General features: G+C 45.7%; 1 protein-coding gene across 1 annotated transcript; it reads left to right on the top strand.

The window, feature by feature from the left end:
• Positions 1 to 15219: 15219 nt before the first annotated feature.
• On the top strand, positions 15220 to 23765 carry TMEM247 (transmembrane protein 247). The gene is made up of 4 exons (XM_063124761.1): positions 15220 to 15249; positions 16239 to 16469; positions 21369 to 21704; positions 23298 to 23765. The coding sequence occupies exons 1-4, from the start codon at positions 15220 to 15222 to the stop codon at positions 23499 to 23501; spliced, it is 801 nt and encodes a 266-aa protein (XP_062980831.1). The 3' UTR covers positions 23502 to 23765.
• Positions 23766 to 25348: the final 1583 nt, after the last annotated feature.

Below are 25348 nucleotides of genomic sequence, written 5' to 3' on the forward strand. Positions count from 1 at the left end.
CAGCAGGTGTCATTGTTATGCATGTAGCACCTGGTGAAATTCCCTCTTCATCACAACAGTTAACGCTGCAGGAGCCCTGCCTTCTTTTGTATCTGGTCACTCTAGTATAGCTCTAGTCACATACAATTTGTGGAGGTGCCCACAGCAGTTTCTCAAATTCCGAAATGAGTTCACTGGTCCAAAAAGGTTGTTGAACTGTGCTATATACACATTTGAAGACATGGAAAGAAGTGTTGGCTAAGGAACATTGGAAGCTCTTTACATTGAGTCAGTTCCTTGGTCTATCTAACTCAGTATTGCCGACAGCACTGACCAGCAGTGTTGCAACCTTCCAAGTTTCCAGAGAACAGACTTTCCAAACCCTATCTGGGGATGCCTAGGGATGGCCATCATGGAGAAATCCAGCCCTTTTGGGGTTTGTCGGATTTTCTTGGAGCCACTGGCTTGCCTTGTTTTTCTGAGCCGAACCATGAGCTTTTTCCCCGAATCTCGAAATTTCTCAAATTGTCCTCTCCCACCCAAAAATCACACAAATTGCACAATTTGCACAGATTTTATGCATAATTTGCACAAATTGTGGCTTAAAATAGCTTGATTTTGGCAAATTTGTGCAAATGACACAATTTATTACCACAAATTGCGCAATTTCGCAAATTACTGCCAAAAATTTGCACAGATTTTAAGCATAATTTGCACAAATTGTGGCTTAAAATTGCTTGATTTTGGTAAATTTGTGCAAATGACACAATTTATGACCACGAATTGAGTAATTACGCAAATTACTGCCAAAAATTTGCATGAATTATGCAAATTGGCACTGCAACTAAAAGGCGATTTCACAAAACAAACCAACAGAAATCTGTGAGCTGTCATGACTCACAGAGACCAAGTCAGGCCAGCTGGCTGGTTAAGAATCCAGAATCCAGGGGGCTGAGCTGCTAAAAACCTCAGTGAACTCAGCCTCCCAGTCAATTTCCTCTGACATCCCTACTACCAATGATTGAACCTTGGAGTATTTGCATGCAACTTGTACATGGATTCTTTCAAACATGTGTTTGCATTGGTTACAGTAAACTGCCCAAAGAGTACCTATTGGCCTGTGCCCATGCCAAGAAATACTATCCTAGTGCTTTCCTCAGTGTTTTTTTTTTAAGTATGTGAAAGCATAAGCTTGTTATCCACACAGGCAGCCCTTTAAATAGCAGTTGGGCAGTGTGTAGCTTGCAACTCCCATCATACCTCGCCACTGGCTACGCAGGCTAGAGTTGATGGGAATCACAGGCCAAAACGTTTGGAGGGCCAAAGTTGCCCATGCATGCTTGAAATAAAGAGAGGGGGAGCACAGAGTATGCAGCACACAGTTCTGCTGAAGAGTGAAATTGACTAGATTGGAAACTGGTTGTTTAGCAGTCAATTACAATGAAGGTTATATTTTTCACTCTGTTGATCCCTGAGAGACTAGCAGGGATGGGCAACCTGCAGCCCTTGGCTGGATTTCAAATGCATTCCGCAAATAATCAGCTTTGACCTCTGGCAAGAGTGATCTGTTCCTTCCCCAGCAGCCTGCTGTGAGGAAGATGGAGAGAGGCAGGGGAGGCTGGAGGCCCTGATGTCAGTGGGGCAGTGAATCTGCTCTAGGTTTCAGTCAGAACCAGTCAAAAGTCTAAAGGAGCTCTCCAAGGTGCTGAACCTATTTTAGGGGTAATTTTCACCACAATGGAACTAACTGAAACCTATGTTAGGGTAAGTTTCTTCATGTTGGATAGCCCCTTTATAGTTCTGTCTGGTTCTGACTGAAACCTAGCGTGGATTCACTGCCCCATGGCATCCAAACCACCAGCATCCGCTCGACAGAGTGGTCGTGGCCCTGCCCAATTTTGCTCTGGCCCCGCCCCCTGCATGCATGTGACCTCCAGCAGATTATTTGTTGTGGAGTGGAGATGTACCTGCAATTAGGAATGGGCAGGCATGCCCCCATGAAGCAGGGCTACCCTCCTACATCCACATGTGTAGACATATCAAGCTTCCAGTGTCGATCAAGTTCAGGACCATGGTAGCATTTTAAGGGGGAAGCCGCTTGTGTTGCTCCTGAGAAATGGCAATCTCTGTACATAGAACAGTTTGGGGGTTGTACTACAATGAAATCCAGGTAAACAAAAGATTTTGTACGCAGAGTAAACGATCCATCTGGATTTTTGCTATCATTGTTGTGAATCAGCAATCAGTCCTAAGGTTGCTACAACATGGCAATCTCTGGGGAGGAATTATTATTATTATTATTATTATTATTATTATTATTATTCTATATGAGAGTCAAAATACTAAGCTTGGAGAATTTGCCTCTTACAGAAAAAGTAGCAAAGAGCTCTATGGAAGCTGCTGAGCAAAAGCTTGTGCCGCTCAGGCTCAAATTCTTTGGTTCCTCCAGGATCCATTCCTGTGTCTGAATATCCATATGGCTTTGATGGCCAAGAGTGCTTCCTACTATCCCCAGTCAGTGAGGGGGCTTCAGGCTTTTCTCACAGATGCAGACCATCATGCATGATTCCATAAGTCAATACTTTACCTCTGTAATGACCACGATTTTGACTGATGCAAAAGGATGCAAACAGTACAAGGAACACATCACACCTGCCATTTCTGACTGCCTTCCGGGCTCCGATCAAGGTGATGGCTGTGATCTACAAAAGCTCCAAATGCCTTGGGCCCGACAGCATTTCTTAAAGACTCCCTGTGTTCTATCATAACCTTTATGATCAATGGGGCAACTCTTAAAATATACCAACTCTGCATCATCAGGATTACAAAGAAGCAAAGTGAGGCAGCCAATAGAGAATTAGGGGGTGCAAGAGGTTATATTGCAGAGATTCAATATAATTTGTCCATCTTGGTCTGAGTGGCCCAACCTGCCTTCCTTTCTAACAGGCAAAAGTGCATGTTGTTGCTGTGGGTTGATCTTGGGTGGATTCCTGCATTGAGCAGGGGGTTGGACTCGATGGCCTTGTAGGCCTCTTCCAACTCTGCTATTTTATGATTGGTTTCACCACTGCCCTATATCCTAGTGCAGGTTATGATCTTGCCTCCATTTTGCAGGCAAGGGTCCTAGAGATGTGAAACCTGGACTTCTTCAGCTGGAGCGAGCCAAGCTATGGATTCCACATGCCTGGATTCCACATGGCATTTTCTGCCAGGAGAGCAAGGAGGAAAGCGCTCTGTCTTGCATCTACTGCCTCGGATTCTGTTTCCACTGGTGCCACATAAAACATAATCTGCCATCAGGTAGGGCAAGTTTTAGAAATTAGAACCAATAATCCCACCTCCCACACTGGTTATTTCCTGGGCTGCTATTCTGTGTTGTGTGTGTTGGTTAACAACGCTTTTCTTTGGTTAATTAAACTGGTGTGAATCTCAGGACATTCTGATAGAACTTATCTCACCCCACGTTGTTGCCTTGGTGCTCTCAGCCAAGGATTTATTTATTTATTTATTTATTTATTTATTTATTTATATAGCACCATCAATGTACATGGTGCTGTGTATAGTAAAAGAATAAGTATATGCTACTCTTCTCAGGAGAATGGAAGCTGGCAAAGATGTAACTTGATTCTCCCAGTTAGATCTACGCCTCCTTAATACACGGGTCCTCCTGCTCTATAAATCTGTAGCTGATGGCAGCCAGAAATACACTGGGATACATTTGGGTGGATTTACTGGTGGGTTAAAGCAGAAGTAACTAGATACTAGGAGATACGGATTTTGTAAAATCCATTCACCTGCATTTTGTGGATTGTCAGGTGCTTTTCATTTCATTGACAGAATCATTCCCCCCCAATCTCCTGAATTTGCAGAAAATTGTATTTGCACAAATTTGCGCTTGCCTGAATTCACATGTGTGAAAATCTGCAAAAAAAACCACCCTGAAATGCGCAAATCTTCCCAAAATGTGCACTTTTATGCTTTAGCCTATGGCGGAAATGTGCATTTTCAGCCAGCGTGTTTTAATTTTATGTATTTTTCTATGACTAAATTTGCGTAAAATTCTGGAAGTAAACAAAACCAGCCAGCAAGTCCGTGTAACTCAGGAAAAGCTGGTCTGCTTTGGAATCTGCAGGCTGGATTAATAGAAATCCAAACTCATTTAATTCCGTTGCAGATTTCTTTGACATCCCTACTAGATACTCATCTAATTTGGCCAGCCTAGTGACCCCCAGGATAAGGAGGGATGTCAAGACCCTTCAGAGGGTCCCGGGATATCACAAAGGCATTCCTGGTGGCTGGCGCTCAACTCCATCCCCAGGAGCAGGGGCGTTGAACATATTTCAGCCCGAGGCCAAATTCTCGGAGGCCATGATGCAGGGGTGGGCGGGGCTGAAGGCAAAGGAGGTGGGGCCACATATGCCAGCATATTTTAACCTCCTTCCCCCCCACAATCACCTATCATTTGCAGGTTCCCCGGCTTTCATGCAGGTTCCCCGCATTCTTAAAGCTTGAAACACGGCTTAGTGGCAGTAAGAGCTTTAAGCTAAACTATGCTGGAATTTGGCCCCTGACCCCTTTTTCCCCTTTAGCCCCACTGACTACTGGAATGCAGCCCCCTAAGAGCATCTCTGAAATGGAATTGAAAGCGTTCCAACCCCGCTGCTTGAAAAATACACATGAAGGAAGACACAAGGCAGATACAACCGAGCATTTCAATAAAGTATAATATACTACTGTCAATACAGAGGTTTATAGTTATAAGGAGAAGTTACTCTGTGTGTGTCCTCTGATGACCTCCTGGCATATTAAAGATAGGCATCCAGTGGTAATGGCATGGATTCCTCATTCAGACTGTGCAGGGGGAAAGAAGAAGTAATGCATTAGATTACATGAACAGGTTTGCAAAGACAGACAAATCTGACCCCTTTAGCGGCATGATTCCGAAGTCAGAACCCACAAAGACCCAAGAAATTTACAGGCTCAGAAAAAGTCATGAGCTAGAGTTGCAATGCACCAATGCAATGTCACTGATAATGCAGTTACAACTGCTCATGGCATTAACAAGAATTGTGTGTCTGATTTAACTTAAAGGCCAGTACAAGATCTAGGCCCAAGCAATCTGATGCTTCCCAGAGACGTTGTACCAAAAATCTCATCATCCCCAATCATAATGCTCATTGGGATGATGGAGGTTGTAGTATAACACCTCTAAGAACATAAGAACGTAAGAACAGCCGTGCTGGATCAGACCAAGGGTCCATCTAGTCCAGCATTCTGGTCACACAGTCGCCAACCAGCTGTTAACCGGGGACCCACAAGCAGGACACAGGTGCAACTGCATACTTTAACCCATATTCCCCTGAAACTGGTGCACAGAGGCATTTTGCCTCTGATACTGGAGGTAGCACATAGCAGAAGGACTAGTAACCGTTGATAGACTTCTCCAGGATTTTTCCCCACCCCATTTTAAAGCCATCCAAATTGGTGGCCACCACTACATCTAGTGGTAGTGAATTCCATAGTTTAACTATGTCCTGTGTGAAGAAGGCTGGAGGGCATCAGGTTGAGGAAGGCTGATCTAGCAGCTATAAGGTGATCTTATGGAAAGGTGGACACGGCTCCTGTATCTTTAACAGTTGTATAGAAAAGGGAATTTCAGCAGGTGTTATTTGTATGCATGCAGCACCTGGTGAAATTCCTTCTCTGTCACAACAGTTAAAGTTGCAGGAGCCCTGCCCTCTTTTGTATCTCCTGTAATTTTAACTGTTGTGATGAGGAGGGAACTTCACCAGGTGCTGCATGCATACAAATGACACCTGCTGAAATTCCCTTTTGAATGCAACTGTTAAAGATACAGGAGCCCTGTCCTCCTTTCCATAAGATCACCCCAATCTAGCATCTTACTCCTAAGGCTTGGCAGATATTTAAGTTCACTTTAGTTCAGTTTGTCACATTTCTACTATTAAGTTTGTTTCATCCCATTTCCACGTGGATTAGCTAACTTTCTTTTTAAAAATTCCACATGAAAATGTGGACATTTTTTTAGTACATTTCATCCCAGAATATGCACTTTTAAAATGTATACATTCCTCTCCCATCGTGTATAGTGATTTTGCACACAGTTCCTAATATATGCATTTTGTGTGCACATTTTCATAATATAGTATTTGTGCACTTTTTTTTTTAAGGGTGGACTTGGTTGCAACATTCCACATAATATGTGGATTTTGGAGCATAGCCATGTTTCATTTTGTGAATAAGTCCGGGAAGTACCAATTAGGTAAGTTTGCATCAAAATGCAAACCCCATGAAATTCGCACTGATACTTACTCCTATGAAATGGCAAGAGTTTTGTTCCAAACAAGAGTGAAGACAGAGGTAGACTTTTAACCTAAGCATGGTGGAAATGGTTGGATGTGAACACACATACACTGCCCAGAAACACTTTCCAGGAGCTGAAGACACATTCTGGGATGTGTCTTGAAACCAATTTCACCGCACTTAAAATGTTACTTCTGTTTTTACCCTGAAGCAGTTGCTTTCCTAACAATGTGAAGCCAGTTTTTCCATCTCTGTTAAAGACAAACCAGTTAAGTCAAATGCCGTGGTGGTGAATTTCTTTCCATACCAATTGGGGCAGTCAACTCACAGGTGCTCTCCACCCTTCTTGTACTAAGCAGGCTGATCTGCTTTCTTTAAAAACAAAAAACAAAAAACTTTAAGCAGCACTTATTCATACACATGTATATATGTGTTCATCTTTCACAAACATTAAAAAAAACTCTTCACAAAACTGTTTTATGGTCTGGAGAACGGTGTTTCTGGGGGAGTGTTTGGTGACATTATAGGTGCTGGCCAATAGGCAACCACCACAGATGTGGGTTGTTTTTTTCTGATTTGAATTGACCCTTGTTGAAAATCTACAGAATTGTTACCTGCCTCCCAACAAAAAATAAATAAATGGTAAACTTGGAGAGCTACCTTCTCTACTCTTAAAAAGGCACATCTGTTTTCAGCCTAACTTAAATCATTGCATGACCTCCCTTTTTCCCTACCTCCAGCAAATTGGAGGGTGAATATCATTGTATTCCCTCTTGGCTTAATTTGAGCTAGCACTTGCCAAAGCTCAATCCTATATGTATTTGGAACGCCAAGGTCATATGATGTAGTAACAAAGAAGGGAGCATTTTAGAGCATGTGCGAATGCTTTTTCCCTCACTACAACTCATTTTATAGATCAAAAGTTGTGGATCTTCAGTAGTGCTGTAGTGGAGCCAAGGCTTGCAAGGACCCAGCGGTGGCACTGTTTGAGTAGCAGGGACCATGATGTCATCTGCTACCCCACCCACCCACCATCTCAGAATTCTCTGTTCCCTCTGAGTGTAGCTGCCATCTTCACAGAACCTGGGAAGAAATAAATTTTCCCAACAACAATATATTGATTGCTCTTTTGGGGCGGGAGGATGGGGCTTGGTCTTGAATGGACATTTAAGACCCATTACCTACAAAAGACCTGCTACTGCAGCAGATAAACAGTTAGAACTGGTTTGTCGGTATGGATCAACACAGGTAGCTTGAATTTTTGGACACTCCTTGGAGATGTGGCTAGGAGGATTGTCATGATGGATGTCTGTCCTAGCGCCCATCTTATTTTTTTTCCTGGTCTGGCACTGCAAGCAGCACCTGATGGCTAGATCTAGCCCACTTTTTCATTTCCCACAATGCACTTGACTTACTGTTACTCTGGGGCATTATGGGAAATGTCAAGCAGTGGAACAAATGTACCTGGTTGTAGGGGGATCTCTCTGAAATCAGTGGGTGAGGGACAGGCAAGGGGTCCCTGCCCCATTTGACCCCAGTATAGAGCCGCCTCTGTTCACCACTCCACCATTCCTTGGAGCTGAGTAAGCCTGCCTGGACCCAAGAACGGGGCCCGTTCAGTCTTGGTGCCAGCCCTGAATGCCCCATCTTTCCTTATTCACCCAGGAGGCCTCCTGCTTTACCTCCTTGGGCGCCCCCTGCTGACGCAGCTGCTCCATCTTCTCTTCGTGCTGGCGCTGGCGCTCGTTCTCCTCGTGCTCGTACTTCAGCCGGGTCAGTTCGAACTCCATCCGCCTCTTCTCCAGCTCCGTCTCAATGGCCAAGTCCAGCCTGCTGCTTGACCACTCTGACTCTGCACCGCTGACCACGATTCGGGGCACCTGCAGGCCCAGGTGTTCTGTAACCCCGTCATTCGGCTGCTCTGGCGGCTTCTCCATTTCAGGGCGATTCGCCCCTTGCTGCTCCAGCTTCGGGCTTTCCTGACGCCCGCTCGTCTCGCCGGAGGGCTTCTTTTCATCCATCTCTGGCAGGTAGGCTTCCACAGCCAACTGGAGCTCTATCCTCATCTTCCCTGCCTCGCCAAGGGCCACGGAGGATGTCTCCGCCACGGCTTCGGCCATGCCGCCTGCGGCGGATCTCTGGCTCACCACTCGGAAACCCCCTTGCCGCTGGCGCATGCGCTCCATCTTCTCCTCGTGCTTCTCCTTCTCCTCGTACGCCTTCCGCTCGTGCTGCCTCTGCCTCTCGTTCTCCTCCGAGATGTGCTTCAGCTTGGCCAGCTCAAACTCCATGCGCATCTTCTCCAGCTCGATTTCCGTGATGGGGTCCAGCTTGCCGACCAGCTGCTCCTCTTCCCCTCGGCAGCCCGTCTGGGACGGCGACTGCTGACGGATGTGCTCCATCCTTTCCTCGTGCTGCCGCTGTTTGTCATTCTCTTCGTGCTGCCTCTTCAGCACGGCCAGCTCAAAGTCCAGCCGCCTCTTCTCCATCTCGCCGTCGGCTACCTGGGCCTGCCTGGCATTTCTCTGCTCCTGCTCCTTAGTGGGGTGGTTGCTCTTTTCCTCCTCCTGGTCATTCTTATCCTCCTTGGCAGCTGCTTCCAATTGCAAAGGGCTGTTTACAGCTTCTAGCTGCCGCCTGGTGTCTAATGGTGTCCGCTGGTCTCCATTAGCTAGAGCATCGCCCACAACAGTGGGGGCCAATGGAGGTGGTGGAGGGTCGACATTGGCATCCTAAAACACATGGGGAGCAGCGGGGAGAATCAGGCATCCATTTCTGATAACAAAGTCAACAGGGGAAATCTGTTTTGCTTTTTTTCTTTGACATTTTCAAACGTTCTGGGCCAAAACAGTTCTTTTGCACATGCTGGAATGGTTTTATTGCACATAAGATTTTTGTCCCGCTATGAATAAGGGTGCATAAGGCCATTATTACACACGTCACAGATCAGGTCTCAGAAATTTGCCATGTAATGGAGTATAGTTTGGCGGCAAAGAAAATGTTCAGCGTTTTGGTTTATAAAAATGTAAAAGAGACGGTGTAATGTAAAGCAGTGTTATATTATGCTGTGCCATGGTTTGAAGGGGATTGCTACACTTGGAGTTAATGTAGGTGTGTACTCACCCAGACCGCAGGGGTATTTAAGCCAAAGTCCTGAGGGCCAGATGGGGTGAGTAGGAGAGTATTCGCTTGTTGGAGTTGGCACCCGTTCAAGGACATTCAAATGAAGAAGAGCAGAATGGACAAAGGCCATGTCTACACCAGCCAGTTATGGGGTCAGCTCAAGATCATCTCTGTGCATCCAAATGGATGAACCAGGGATGAACTTTCAGTTGTCCTGGGATAACTGGGACTGTGTTTTTCATGGATTTTACTGCAGTCCCGGGTCAACCTTGAGCTTGTGTGTATTCATAGTATTCTGCTATACCACAGTGACACCTAGAGGTTATGTAGTGGAGAAGCAGGAAAGGAAACACTCTTCAGCCTAATCCATACCCGCTATTTATCCCGAGGTGGTGACGAGGTCGTCCCTGCATGTCCAAATGATGCACAGCTGATCCCGGGGTGAACTGGGGATGAGCACTCGGTTCTCCCAGGATAGCTCAGACTGCTTTTTCCACCATCTTGGGACCATCCTGAGCTCCACAGGCGGTGTGGCTCTCCCTCCTGGGGTCCTCCCACTTCCCCATGAGTAGCGGGGCTCAGGAAATGGGCACAGTGCTGTGCAGGGGGAGTCCATGGGCATCGGGGGGGGGAAAGAGCATTTTCACCATCTTTGGGATGGTGCTCGGTGTCTTCCAGTGCCGTGTTTGTTGTGTTTTTTGTTTTGTTTTTTTAAAAAATCGTTCCTTCGTGCAGGATCGCACCTGGACAATTGCACAAATGTCTCCTCTTTTAACCCAAAAAATAAATTAAAAATAAAATAAAATGGCACCCCAGAACATCTCTCTTTACTTCTGGGACAACTCGCTGGCGTGTGGCCCATGAGGGATGATCCCGGAAGTGGGAAACTCCATGATCATCCCTCCCCACTCTCCAAGGGCCTGCAGGTGTAGATGAGGCCTTCCTGTAGTGCTCAAATCTCAGGTCTATGATGAAACTGAAAACAAATGCAGCAGATTCACAGCCTCATATAGGGAAGCTCATATTTTCTTGCCTTTTGGAAGAAAGAGATGGTCAATCCTACCTGGACCAAAAGCTGTTTTACTGTTGAGTAAGTGAGAGAGCTGTGCTGAAGGAATAAGAGCCTGTTCTACAGACCAGAGTTTGGTGGCTGCTACAGAGTTGGTGGTTATCGGCTCCTGAGCCAACGTTGAGAGTGACCATACTTGGTTACATTTTGTAACTGCCTACTTGACTCTGGTTTGGGATGTTTGTGGTCATTCCATCCAGGGACATTTGAAGAATGTTGTTAAGCTATTCAATTCTGCTGAGCTGCCCTGCCAAGGACTCATTGGGAGGTTGCTTTCATATGCTATTCTGCTGGGTTGGAGATGTATGTTTAACGTGTTCTAATAAACCTTTTGTTAATGGATTTGCCCTTGTCCAGATATGTGAGTGGTGTTAACTCCCTGGTTTATAAGTAGTGAGACTTCAGGAAACGAAAAAGATTAGAGCCAGTATTGTGTTGGGCAGCTTCCCCCAACCTGGGGCCCTTCAGAAGTTTTGGACTACAAATTCCATCACACTGAATATTGGCCATGATGGCTGGGGCTGATTGGAATTGTAGTCCAATAATCTTGAGGGCATACGGCTGGAAAAGGCTGGTATAGGGAGACTCAGGCTCAATTTCCCTCAGCCAAAAAGCTCACTGGGTGTCCTTGGGCCCAGCTAGTCATTTGGCGCCATCAGGCATTTTCCAAGAGCCTGAATCCTTCAGAGAGGCCATTTCCCCTTCTCTTCCCTTCCTTTACATGGCAGGCATGGGCCAGCAGTAGCAAAAAGAAAGAAAGAAGGAAGCTACTCTAGCTGACAAGTACTGCTGTTGGCGCCCGCCATTTTAGTTCCCTCACAATGGTCCTAGATGACATCAGAAGCATTGTGGGAGAATTTAAATAGCGGGTGCCCATAGTAGCGCTTGCTGGCTAGACTGACCCCTTTTTTCTTCTCCCTTTTGCTGCTGGCCCATGCTTGCCTCATGCAAAGGAAGTACAGCTGCTACCTCTACTTCTTGGAAACGGGGCTTCCCTGCCTCTGCTGTTGCTGCCAGGAGAGGAGGTGCTGCCAATTCTGCTGCCCCTTCACCCAAGGACAAGTGGGCAGCAGGTGGGGAGAATGTGCTGCTGCTACTGTAGCCCCTGCCGAACCTGGTGCAAGCGCTGCTTGGGCCACTCGCTACTTCTCAGCCTAACCTACCTCACAGGGTTGTTGTGAGTGTAAAACAGGAGAGGTGGGATGACAGCTGTGTACACCGCCTTGAACACCACATCAGGAAGGCGGATTATAGGGGTAAATAAAACGAAGTAAAATAAAATAAAAAGACGAAGAAATAAGAGGGAAGGTGTGGCTCTTACCATGGAGAACTTGGACACAGAGCGAGTTTGATCCAGTAAGCTCAGAGATGCACAATTTGTCGGCTAGCCCTTTCCCCCTCAGCCATATACCAGCTGCCTCAGTTTGCAAAACCCAGACCATTCAAGCCCACATTCCAGACCAACTGTCTTGGTGATGTCACAAGATTCCACACTCAGTCGGTGTCCTTCACATTCCCTCAGCACCCATCGCTCAAGATGCACACAGTTCTGTGGCTAAAGGATTTGGCCTAGTTAGTTTTAGGCAAAGGAGGAGGCAAACGCCGGTGCTCAGGGCAGAAGTAAATTTATTATGCTCTACGTGTTTCGGAGGGATTACCTCCTTCTTCAGGAGCTGTTTTATGTTCTTTTAGAATTTCCTGGTCTCCAAGAACAATAATATTTCCTTCTTTTTTCGAGTGCTGTAAACACTGTTTTTTGAGCCTTTTGAGTTACAAAAGCTAAAAAACAACAAAACAACAACAACTCCAAAACACATAGAGCATAATAAATTTACTTCTGTCCTGAGCACCGGAGTTTGCCTCATCCTTTGCCTTCAGTCTATGGTGCCTTTCCCTCCACATTTCAGTCTATGGTGCCTTTCCCTCCACTAGTTAGTTTTAGCTCTGTGGCAGAGCTTGGGCTCGGGACGCCCAAAGGTCCTAGGTTCAATCCCAGGCACTTCTACTTAAAAGGCCCACAGAAAGGGTCCTTTGGGAATCCAGAAAGTTGCTGCCAGCAAGTGGATACCCGAGTGGGTTAGGGATGGCCAAACAAGCGATTTATGACATCACCAATTTTCTCCAAATGCCTCACCTCGTTTCCTGTGTTCGATCACATTCCTTTTTGTTTTCATTCAAACAGGAAAACTGCACATTCCAAATGGAGAAAACGTGAATGTTTTTAAAAAGAGCACACCCAAATAAGCACTTTTCGCCCATGAAAAGCATGCAAATGTGCATTTTGAGGGAAGTGAGCTTTTTATTTAAAAAAAATGCACATTTTAAAAAGTGCACTTTTTCTAATGCAAGTTTGGGAATTTGCGAACATTTTAGGAGAATGTGGACTCCTGTTTGTGTTCAGGATTGTGAATGGGACATCTTCACATCAATTGTGAGCATAAACAAAATTCTAAGAGAGACCAGTGGTCTAAATGATCAAGTATAAGGTTCTTTAGCAACGCATAGTAAAACTGTGGAATTTGCTACCACAAGATGTAGGGATGGCTACTAATTTGGATGGCTTTAAAAAGACGTTGGATAAATTTCTGGAGCCTACTAGTCCTGATGGCTATGTGCTACACCCAGTAGCAGAAGCAGTAAGCCTATGCACTACAGTTGCTGTGGAACATGAGTGGGAGGGTGGTGTTGCATCTGTGCCCTGCTTGTGGGTCCCTGGCCAATAGGTGGTTGGCCACTATGTGAACAGAGTGCTGGACTAGATGGACCCATGGTCTGATCCTTCGCACATGATATTTCCACATAGTATTTTGAAAACAAATATTTTGCTGAATTTACATTGTATTAACTTTTCTGTTGCCAAAATTCAACATTAGCTATATGAGTTTGTCTAGCTTATAAATGCATGGTTGTATTTTGAACTGAGAAAAGTTCTTCTCCAAACTGGAGCATAATCTGAGCTGGTGAACCTTCAACCACATCTCTCTCTTGCACTTGGGGCTGTGCAACACTGGCATCCCTGTTGCTAGGGTCTCTGGGAAATATAGTTTGTCAGTAACCTCCCAAGTACAAGAAGCCCTGGGATATGTAGTTTCCAGGGTAACTGACATCCGTGCTAAAGGCTCATTGCCCTGCAAAAATTACGTTGTTGTCCCAGTGTCCCAGGCACTATGGACAGAGGAAGGAGAAATGGACGGCTCCTTGCTGGTGCTGCCATTAGGCCAGAGAAGAGAGAAGGGCACAGGGGCTCTCCGGAGATAGGGGGCATGCGAGAAGATACATGTAGTTCTCTTTTTCTTACCCTAATTCTAACATTCAGACCTGCTGCATCCGTGCTGGGAGCATGAAATCGAAGTATTCATAAGCCTTATTTAGGGACACCATCACCCACCAAAAGCAACAGAGTTTATAAAGATCAATAAATGGTCAGAGAAAGATGTGTGTGTGGGGGGGGAGAGGTTTAACTCAGGAAATAGAAGGTTTGCAGAAATGAACAAGGAACTACTCTCTTCGTTGATTGGAGTTGCGGGGGGGCAGTAATTTTAGAAGATATAAAGTAGAGAGAAGGAGGAAGAGAAAAGACAGACAGAGGGGCCGGGGGAGAAGGAGAGAAAGAAAGAGACAGACAGACAGACAGACAGACAGACAGACCAGAGTCATAGGCCTCATCTACACCAAGCAGGATATTGCACTATGAAAGCGGTATATAAAAGGCAGGAGCCACACTACTGCTTAATAGCAGTATTGAAGTGCACTGACCACTGTTGGGGCCCATTGACACATGCCATATACCACTTTGATACCACTACATCCTGCTTGGTGTGGCTCCTGCCTCCTGCCGCTTTCATCATGCCATATCCTGTCTGGTGTAGATAAAAACTTAGAGGAATGAAGTAATCCGAGCTGCAGGAACTGAAGAACTCATGGAGAGAGTTGGACCAGTGACACGAAGATACTGCTCGAATAAGGGGCCTGGATAAAATTAGGACACAAGCCCTCTGCAGGTGTTGCTTGCTTGCATGTAAGGCGAAAGTGGGAAGGGGAACATGGGCACACACATACACCCTGCCGCAGCATTCCTGACCATAGCCATGCTGCCAGGGGCTTCTGGGAGTTGAAGTCCAAAACATTTGGACATCTACCAGCTTCCAACTGCTGCCTAGGGCCATCAGCCTAATTTTGACTGCCGCCTACAATGATCAGTTGAAGCTGGGAATTATGGGAGAGTTGCATCTCTGGATGGCCCCCGGTTGGCAGTTGCTGCCTCGTTACATGTCCAGTCCTGTTTTAACAATAAAATAAAAATGGCCCCTCAGTTAAATGTAACTGACTGGGCTTCTTGACAGTCCACAAAGGGCCCTTAGCAACACTTACCAGTGCTGTTGTGGTAACAGGGAAATGATGATGTCATCGTTACAGTGTGGAGCTTTTTGACATCACTGTGGCAGTTAGAAAAGGGCTTGTGGCTCGGGTTTCAGCAGTGCGTTTCTGCTTCAAACTGGGACAGCTGGTTTCAGTTCTTCTACATGGGGCAGGTGGGGAAATAGAGGCTTCTGCCTTGGAATCCAATATTGATACACATTCTCTTCCCAGGATTAAATCTGCTATGGTAAGAAATTGCAGCACGTTACTGTTTTAAAGCTGCATAAAGATGGTAACGTTTCACAGACGTGGAGGTGACATGATAAGAGATGCAGTACACGGTATATATTTTGTAACCTTGAGATGGGATGAAAACAGGCCGTGTGGAGGGAGCTTCGGTAAATGGGACGTTTAAGTGACTTTTTAAGCTTCTTGGTTCTCTCCAATTGAAATAATTGGGACTTTTAAAAGTGCTTAACGTTGGGTTGGTTCGTGCTCTGAGCTTCCTCCCTCAGGCCCATTCCAAATTTGCAAATCTTTATTGTGGGTTTAACAATTGTGGTTTTATTATGTTTTTTAAATTATTATTATTGCAGACCTCAGTCCCTGACAATTTGTCAGGAAAGCAGTCAGTGCCTTTTACCAAGCCATGAATTATTGTACCTTAAATCAGAGGTGTCAAACTGTTATTGTTCCAGTGTCTAGATTCCCCCACCCAGGGTCTTGGCCCTGAACCCCTCCCTTAAAGTCATCTACTCCCAATCCATCCATTTTGCCTTTCTCTGTGAAAAGAGAGTTGTTGCTCTGTGCTTGTCTCTGTGGCCACAGCTAGACCTAAGGTTTATCCTGGGATCATCCAGGGTTCGCCCCTGCCTGAGCACTGGATCTTCTGTGTGTCACCTAGATGAACAGGTTTGACCCCTGGATGATTCAGGGATAAACCTTAGGTCTAGCTACGGCCTGTGTAGAGAGAGGGACTTGGCCAGTGCATGGAGGAGCTGTTCCTCCATGTGCTGGCTGAATTGGGCTGCTCATCATCCCAATCAGACACAAACAGTCACTTGGCTGCGGCCTCCTTCTTGTGCTGCTCACCATCTTAGTTTGGGTAAAGCATGGTGCACAAAGGGGAATCCCTAATGTTATCTCTGATGAGTGGTTGGAGATAACACCCAGGACTCTTTTTGCCATGGGCCTGGGGAGGAAAACCTCAATGGCCTGGATAGGAAACCTCTGCAGGGCAGCAGTTTCTGATCCCTCCTATACATTGTGACGTTTGCGACCTTCTTTGGCAACTTCACCACCCTCACAGTCATTTCTGCAAAGTTGATTGCCATTACATCTGATTAAACATGAACTCCCTCCCCCGCCCACTTCTGATCTGTCCCAGGAAACATCCAGAGAACCCCATTCATCCTCAGATTTCTCCAACTTTGAGACAGAGTCCGTGCATCACACAGACAAGGAGATTCAAGCGGATTTGGATCACACCAGCAATTTGGAAGGATCGGAATATTCTTATCAAGGAGGGAGTGTAGAGTTCAAGGAAATGCAGGCAGGAATTGAGTTTGCCGTGAAGATAACGCCAGTTAAAGATATCAAAAAGCACAGGGAAAAGATGGTAAGTGGTGAAGGGAAGCAGGCCGTGCCGAGGAGGGAAGTGGGCATCCTCCTCTTTGGGTCAGACCCACCGTGAGGTGGCTGCCTCAGGCAGCTGAGTCTGGGTGTCATGAAAGGACACGAATGGTTGGTCATTGAAGACAACAATTCTAACTCCCATATCCATTGGCTCAAGAGGTGTAAGATAGGGCAGATGTGCCCTTTGCAGTTGAAGAGGAACTCTGCCAGTGATGCTGGCGGTGGGCACATTCCGAAGAAAACTCCACAGGCTTAGATCTACCACCAGCAGTATTTCTGTTGGTGATAGGCCCCCAAACACAGCGTTCTGGGGGTGATTTGGAGACAGTCTAGGATTCACAAGCCCCACCATTCTTCTAGGAGGCTCCAGGACTGGGCCCATGACTTACAGCCTTGCGATGGCATCGCTAATTTATTCCCCATTGAAACCAATTATGTGTGTGTGTATGTGTTGCAGGCAGGAACTGAAAAATAATAAGTGGGAAAAACAACCCCTGGGCAACCCTCTGACGATTCCCCCTCCCTCCCACCCTGGGCATGCTTTGGAAGTGGCAGATTATCTACCACTTCACTCCCTCCTCCCCATTTAGGGTTGCTCAGATTATTATTATTATTATTATTATTATTATTATTATTATTGACAAATAATGTGTCAATAATAATTTGTGAACCGCCCAGAGAGCTCCGGCTATTGGGCAGTATAGAAAAAGTAATAAATAAATTCCTGGAGGAGAAGGCTATTAATGGCTACTAGTTATGATGACTATATGCAGTATCAGAGGCAGTAAGCCTATATACACCAGTTGCTGGGGAACATGGGCGGGAGGGCGCTGTTGCACTCATGCCTTCCCTGTGGGTTTTCTGCAGGCAGCTGGTGGGCCACTGTGTGAACAGAATGCTGGGCTAGATGGACCCTTGGTCTGATCCATCATGGCTCTTCTTATGTTCTTATTTTTTACTGCCAGGAAGGTGCTGATTGGGTGCTCTTGACTAGCCCTGGCTATTAGGTACCTTGACTGGGGGGGGGGGGAGCAGGTTCTTAAGTTTGGTTTGTCGTAAACCTGGATAATTTTTCCAGCCTTCAATTTCATTCATCCAGAACTTTGAAGGAGAAGTTTGCCTGAAAATTGGTATACATTTTTCTGTGTATGTAATTTTGCCTAATATACACATGTTATGCCAGCAATTTTCCTTATATGCATTTTTTTGAATATTATTTCACAAGTATATGCATTAATGTGTGCACTTCTCCCTAAAAAACACATGTTAGTATGCAGGGGTATTTGGGGGGATTGGAGTGCTTCATTTCAAAATATGCAGAAGTGTGAATTTTGGAGGGTAACCAAGTTACACTGCAGACATTATTTTGAAATTGGGAAATTTGGTGCGTTTGCATTAAAATCTGAACTGAACCAATTTCCCCACCACTTCTAGTTTGAACTATCTGTAGCAGACTTCAGCTTCCTAGTTACATAATTATATCTAAACAACACGGCAAGATTAACACAAATCCATAAAATAAAGGAACGGGCAAGAACAGATTTCAGATAATGAAGAAAGGGAGGTCAATACATATAACAATGATGCCAGAATAAACAAAACCATTTCAACAAACAGTAACACTTATACCACAGTGATGCAGTTGCACTTCCACCTCTCCTTCCCCCAGCCTCCTTAGGTGTTCCTTCAGAAAACATAAACACCCCAAAGTCCCACTTTCCGCTTTGGTCGGGCCTGACACATGACACAGATCCTTTGCTGTCTCAGGAATAGGGGTGTCCGGATTTTGTGAAATCCGTCCTGCTTGTGTTTTATGGATTCTGCAGTGCCATTTATTGTGGCATCTGTTTTTTTCCATTATGTGGGGAAAAACGCAAATAATTCCGTCAGGAATTTTGCAACAATTTTCATAATTTATGTTAGCACATAACATTTAGTGTATTGTCCCCTATTCCATATATTTTCCAGCATGGCATATGTCTCAGCAGAAATGTGTGTATTTTCCTGCAAATGGATTTGCACAAACTTCAGGAAAGTAAAAATAAAAATCCAGAAGTCTGCGGGCTCTGCCTTGCCTGGAAGGCCCGTCCTCATTGGATTCTGCAGGTTGGATTCTTAGAAATCCAAATTCATTTTAGTCCGTCCTGAATTTATCCAGCATCCCAACTCAGAAACAGATGCTTCTTCTATTCACAGTAACTTAGGGTGACCCTATGAAAAGGAGGACAGGGCTCCTGTATCTTTAACAGTTGCATAGAAAAGGGGATTTCCGCAGGTGTCATTTGTATATATGGAGAACCTGGTGAAATTCCCTCTTCATCACCACAGTTAAAGCTGCAGGAGCTATACTAGAGTGGCCAGATTTAAAAGAGGGCAGGGCATCTGCAGCTTTAACTGGTGTGATGAAGAGGAAATTTCACCAGGTTCTCCATATATGCAAATGACACCTGCTGAAATTTCCTTTCCAATTTTACAACTGTTAAAGATACAGGAGCCCTGTCCTCCTTTACATATGGCCACCCTACTGTAACTGCTCTCTTTCTCTGTCAGCTCTTTTATTCTTCTCTCTCATGTGCTTATTCTCCATTTCTTCACCTGTTTTCTTCTTCCTCTCATGAAGACTTAATCTTCCCTCTCAGTCAGCCGTGACTCTCTCCTCTCTGCTCTTCCTCCCCCCCTCCTCCTCCACATCAACTGCCAACATTCTTTTCCTGTCCCCTGGCAAATTCCTCCCGTCCCCTGCTGTATCTGTCTGATCATTTCAGCTCCTTCTGCATATTTATTCCTGGAGAGTCTCTTCAATATCAGCTGCTGGAGAGCTACTGCAGGAAAGGCTTTTTGACATTAATCCCTGCTTGTAGATTTCATAGAGGTCTCGAGTAACAGTTTCCCCTCGGGAAGGGCGACTTTATTCCCCTTCACCACCCTTTTATGACCCAGATCTTAACCTAAATAGCATTCCCAGGTAGTCAGGCCATGTGGGCTGGGTGGGTTAATCCCCTCCCATAGGTCTTGGTCAGACACCTCCCAATTACATGATGCAAACCCAATTGTTAATTAATTAAACGTTATTAACAGGGCAAAATAGGATAAGGGCACAAAACAGGGTAAGTTGGAGGCTGACAAGCATCATATGCAGAGCAGGAGACATGTGGAGGCAAAGATAACTATACGGGCATTTTTGACCATCTAGCTTGGGCTCTGCGGAGAGGCTGGGAGGCTGGGGAGGGTTTGGGGCAGCTCATATCTCCGTTTCCCCAGTCCCCTCCCCTCCCACAGAATCACTCCCTTCCCCTCTTCCTGGAAGTCACTTCTGTGAGCTCAGAGAGGCAGCCGGTGTGGTTCTCTCCACGCTGGCTGTGAGGGGGAGGGAGCTTGGGCTCCTGATTCCGAGGTCGGAGCAGTGCCTCTGACCTCAGATCCAGGAATCTGAGCTATCATGCCTCCCCCAAGGTGCTGTCTAGGGGGCATTGGATTGTTCAATAAGGGGATACCCTAAAAACACATACGATGGCCATAGCTAGACCTAAGGTTTATCCCTGGATCATCCAGGGGTCAAACCTGTTCATCTAGGTGACACACAGGGGATTCAGTGCTCAGGCAGGGGTGAACCCTGGATGATCCCAGGATAAACCTTAGGTCTAGCTGTGGCCAATGTCGACTTTACTTAGCGCTCATCTTTGTCACTGGTGTGCAGACTGAAAGACCCAGGGAGGGAACACTGTGCCTTACACTCCCTCACAGGGCTAGCTTCTGGTCTGGAGTGAGGCAACCTCTGTTCTTCCAATAGACTCACCTCTTCCTGGCCTCCCCAACATAGGCTTAACCCTCCTCCCCCTTTTAAGTTTTAACTGGTAAGGGCAACGTGCTGTTTTGATTATGCCCCCCCCAAAAAAAACCTGCGCCTTGTCAGCAAGGCGACCAGATCACCAAAGGAGAGTTTTTTGGCCCACATTCTACGGGCCAGGAACTCTTAAAGGGAGAGTGACCAATTTCTAGGTGGGAAGCACCCAGAAGATTGGAAAAGAGGATGTTGGACTGGGTGAGTCTTTGGTCTACTCCAGCAACTCTCCTTTTTAATTCTTATATTCTTGAGGGAGGCACTACAGAAAAACTCTGTATGGTAAATACAATCGATCAATCAACCATTATGATCACAGACCAGCAAAATCAATATAAAACATACAAAAAATAGATAAAAAGTGACATGAAAACAAAATACAGCTCCTTCTCTCAGGAGGATTGCAACATTTTTTTTTCCTAATTTGCATTGAGGTCATAAAAAACTTTGAGAACCCTTTCAGTAATATGGGAGGACACATCCCTTAAAACAAATTAATACTAAAGTTGTGGGGTTACTTCCAGAAAAGGCTGTTAATAATGGAAAGATTAGCTTCTTTCTGCATTCCTCATATATGTTACAATGCAAAAGGACATTTATTTATTTATTTATTTAAAACATTTATATCCCTCCCTATATCAATAAGATCTCAGGGCGGCGTACAGATAAAAGTATACAGTATAAAACAATAAATATACACAGCTAAAAACAAATTAAACCATAAACCAAGTTAAAACGATATATAATTTAAAAGCAGTAAAACTATTCGACAGATTCTACTGTTTCAGTGCCACAGGGACATATCCGTTCATTAACCGGGATTTGACTAAATTGTCCTTCTGGTAGTGCTGATGGCAGCACATTAAAGCGACATGGGTCAATGTTCTTCTGTACTTTGGAATGGTCAACCTATGCAGATATGAAGCTGCAGTGAGGCCGTAGTGTAAATACCAACTTCATCAGGTTAAAATGGAGACATATGGAGCTGGGCTGAATGTCATGTGTGAATGCAAGGGCTTTTCCTGTCCTTCGTCATTCCAGGACGCTGTGAGGGACACCCCGGCCTCTTCATACATCCCCGATGATATGACGGAGACCTTAGACAACAAGAGCCAAGCAGAGCGGCTGGCAAACAGCACCCAAAGAGGGACCAGTGCTTTGCAGCCAGGAGCGTTCTCCCGGATGGGTGTCGCCAGCAGTATGGAGGGGATGGGTCAACTGAACAGCAGGCAGATCACAGCGGCGGATCTTGACCTGGAGAAGATGAGGCTGGATGGCGCGATCACCAGGCTGAAGTACAGGCATGGCGATAACGAAAAGCGGCGGCGGCACGAGGAGAAAATGGAACTGCTGCGTCAACAGTCAGCTTCTCGCTCAGTAAGTGGGGGTGAAATTACTGGTAAACAATGAAATCCTTTGATAAAAATGGAAGTCAGGCTCTGCACCGGTTAAATTAATCTGTAGCCTCTTGGGCATTGCTCAAGATGATGGTTTTGAACTATAAAGATCCTCAACAGATTGGTGCCAGGATACTAAGGTTGTATCCATTAGTGCTGTGCTGAATCCTGCCCCCTATTTTGGGGGACTTTTTCTCTCCTTGCAAAAGAGGCATTGTTTTCTCTGCCTCTTTTGCAGGGTGGGGGAGAATTTCAGACAATTTTTCTCTTTGGGGAGGGGGACAGAGCTTCCACATATCTTTTTAAGTGTAGCCAGTTGTTAAGGGGCCTGTTCTATTTGTTATTTCTTTTTTTAAAAAAAACACCACCCCCAGGCACTTGGAGGAGCCCAGCAGTTCTTCCTGAATGCCTGTTGAAGACCATGCAACCTCTCCCTCTCTGATAGGCATTCAGGAAGAACTGCTAGGCTCCTAAGTGCCTGGGGGTGGGTTTTTAAAAAGAAAAAGAAAAAAGGAAGAAGACCCCTCAATAACTGCCTACACTTTAAAAAGTATGTGGAAATGCTGTCCCCCTCCCCAAGGAGAAAATTCTCTGAAATTCTAAACTCTCCCTGTCTCTTTCACCAGAGCTTTTGTTCTCGCCCCCGCCCCGCTCCCATGAAATGCCAGAAATGAAACAATCAAAATTTTTGGCACAGCACTAGTACCTAAATTATAAACTCATCTTGGATTTATACAATTTTAATGATCATGTCTTCCTCTAAAGAATCCTGGGAGTCTTTAGTGTTTGGCCAGGGCCAGCCTAAGTCATTTTGCAGCCTGAGGCAAAGGACAAAATGCCCCCTCCCATTCCACATACAGGAACCGACTGAAGTAGCGGTTGAATCTTACTTTAATACTGGCAATGGGACAGGATCCATCAGTGAACCTGAGAACAGCAGGCCAGCTTAGGTGGACAGGACAGGCTGCATGGCACATGCAGTGCTGTCTTCCAACAGCTTATCCCCACCCACCCCCAGCCTCTGCTGCTTGAGGTCGCTGACTTGCTCTGCCCAACAGCAGGGCAGGGCTCTTGAGGGCAGGACTCCTGCAGCTTTAACTGTTGTGATGGAGAGGGAATTTCACCAGGTGCTGCATGCATACAAATGACACCTGCTGAAATCCCCTTTTCTATGCAACTGTTAAAGATACAGGAGCCCTGTCCTCCTTTCCATATGGTCACCCTAATTTATCTGAATTTGCACCAAACTTCCATTTTAACAATGGGTGATAAAGACACAATCCAGAGAATTATGAGCATTCTGAAGTCCATAGGAAAACCAATGGAAGTTAATTTAAGCACATTTACTTTGAAATCCTATGCATGTCTACTCAGAAGTAAGTCCTACTGAGTTCTGTACTATACACTCACCTGGGAGTAAGTCCCATTGAATTCAGTGGGGCTTACATCTTAGTAGCCATTGCAACATTTTCTTTAGTTCATGCGTCAAGTGTTGGGCAGCTGATCATAAGGAATGCTTTGTTGACTGGAACATCATTTTCCTCTTTTTGTTTTCTGCTTCTTTCCCAAACAGATTGGTCAAGAGCTCCACGAATTACTCCAGCCCCAGAACCAGTATGCCCTATTTTTTTTCTGCTTCATCTTTATCCATGTTATTTACACAGTCAGGGAGCTGGCTTTCTATTTTATTATGAAACACCACATACTCTGGTTCGTCATTTTGCTGTATTTCGTTTTCAGGAAGATTTTCCTGGATTATAAAAACAGGAAAAACTAACCACGAAACAACTGCAGACTCCAGTCAGCAAAGAAAAGAGGACACGTAGCTCCCTCGATGTTTATGTATCTCAGTTTTTTTCCCTCCTCTCTTCTTCCTTCCTCTTTACAATCCCCCTTCCTTTCTAATGCACACAACGAAGGCACATTTTGTCTTGGCTGCCCGAAGGCCTGACCGTTCTCTCTTCCTTCGGTGTTGTGTTTGTCTTTGTTATTCAGTTAAAGAATCGCCCACTGCAGCCATCCAGCTGAGCCTGCTGCGGTCACCAATGTTAATACACTGACATGGAATTAAAAAGAAGAAAAAAGAAATCTGATGATGGCGTGTATATATTTATTCTTTGAATGCATGATGTGGAGAATGTCGATTGGGAGACATTTTTCTCCCTCTCCCATAATACTAGAACCTGGGATCATTCCATGAAGCTGATTGGTGGGAGATTCAGGACAGATAAAAGGAAGGACTTCTTCACACAGCACAGAGTTACACTCTGGAATTCACTACCACAAGATGTGGGGATGGCCACCAATTTGGATGGCTTTAAAGGGGATTGGATAAATTCCAGAAGGAGAGGGCTATCAATGCTACTAGTCCTGATGGCTAGGTGCTACCTCCAGGATCCGAGGCAGTAAGCCTATATACGCCAGTTGCTGGGGAACATGGGTGGGAGGGTGCTGGTCCCTGGTCAATAGCTGGTCGGCCACTGTGTGAACAGAGTGGTGGACTGGAAGGATCCTTGGTCTGATCCAGCATAGTTCTTCTTATGTCCTTATGAAAAATTGTAGGCAGGGACCCCAAAATTCTTTTCAGGGTGTGGTGCAGTTCAGGGTGGTCCAATGTTAAAATGAAATTCAAAAGAGATCCTGGCTGTACTGAACAGATGCTGTTGATGAATATTATAGAAAAGGGCAGGCCTCTCTAACTTGGTGTCCTCCAAATGCATTGGACTACACCTCCCATCATGCTGGCTGACGGTGATGGGAGGTATAGTCCAGCACATTGGGGAAGGCTGTAGCAGTAGCAGAACGAGCAGCTCCCTGGTTTGTGCTCAGCCTATTTACTCTCAACCTGTGCTATGCCACCATTTGATCTCTTCACGGGACTTCTAGACGCCCGTATCCCGAATTCTGCAATCTGACAGCCCATTCTTGGCTGGATGTTACTGTAGCCTGTAAGGCATATTGTTGGGAATAGAGTGGTGGCAGTGGTATTGAGAGTGGTCAAAGTCTGGCAGGAAAAGCAGTATTTCCTTGGGCTTGAAGGTGTATAAGGGCCAAGGTTTGAAGTGAAAGGATAAACCCCCTCTGATACACTGCAAACGTACATAGCCTCAGGGAAGAGAATCCCTGGGGGTGGGGGATACGACAGTGGCAATTTCAGCAGGGGTGAGGTATGGGCCCTGATGGGGTCTGGGGTGGGACAAGGTGGCCCCCTGACCCTATGCCTGTCTTAGATCCTCATAGTGGCCCAATACCCTAGCAGTGGCTGAGCACCCATCCCTGATCACCTGTCCCCTCTAAGCATCTGAGGAGGGACAGGAGCAAGGGAAAGGAAGGGCAGCCTCTGGCCCTCTTGCCCTCTTCCTCTGTGCACGCTGTGCAAGAAGGTAGGGTGACCATATGGGAAAAGAGGACAGGGTTCCTGTATCTTTAACAGTTGTATAGAAAAAGAGAATTTCAGCAGGTGTTATCTGTATGCATGCAGCACATGTTGAAATCCCCTCTTCATCAGAGCAGTTAAAGCTGCAGGAGCTATACTAGAGTGACCAGATACAAAAGAGGGCACGGCTCTTGCAGCTTTAACTGTTGCGATGGAATTTCACCAGGTGCTGCATGCATACAAAGGAC

Source organism: Elgaria multicarinata, chromosome 4, assembly GCF_023053635.1.
Source record: "Elgaria multicarinata webbii isolate HBS135686 ecotype San Diego chromosome 4, rElgMul1.1.pri, whole genome shotgun sequence".
In the NCBI taxonomy this organism is placed as follows: Eukaryota; Metazoa; Chordata; class Lepidosauria; order Squamata; family Anguidae; genus Elgaria; species Elgaria multicarinata.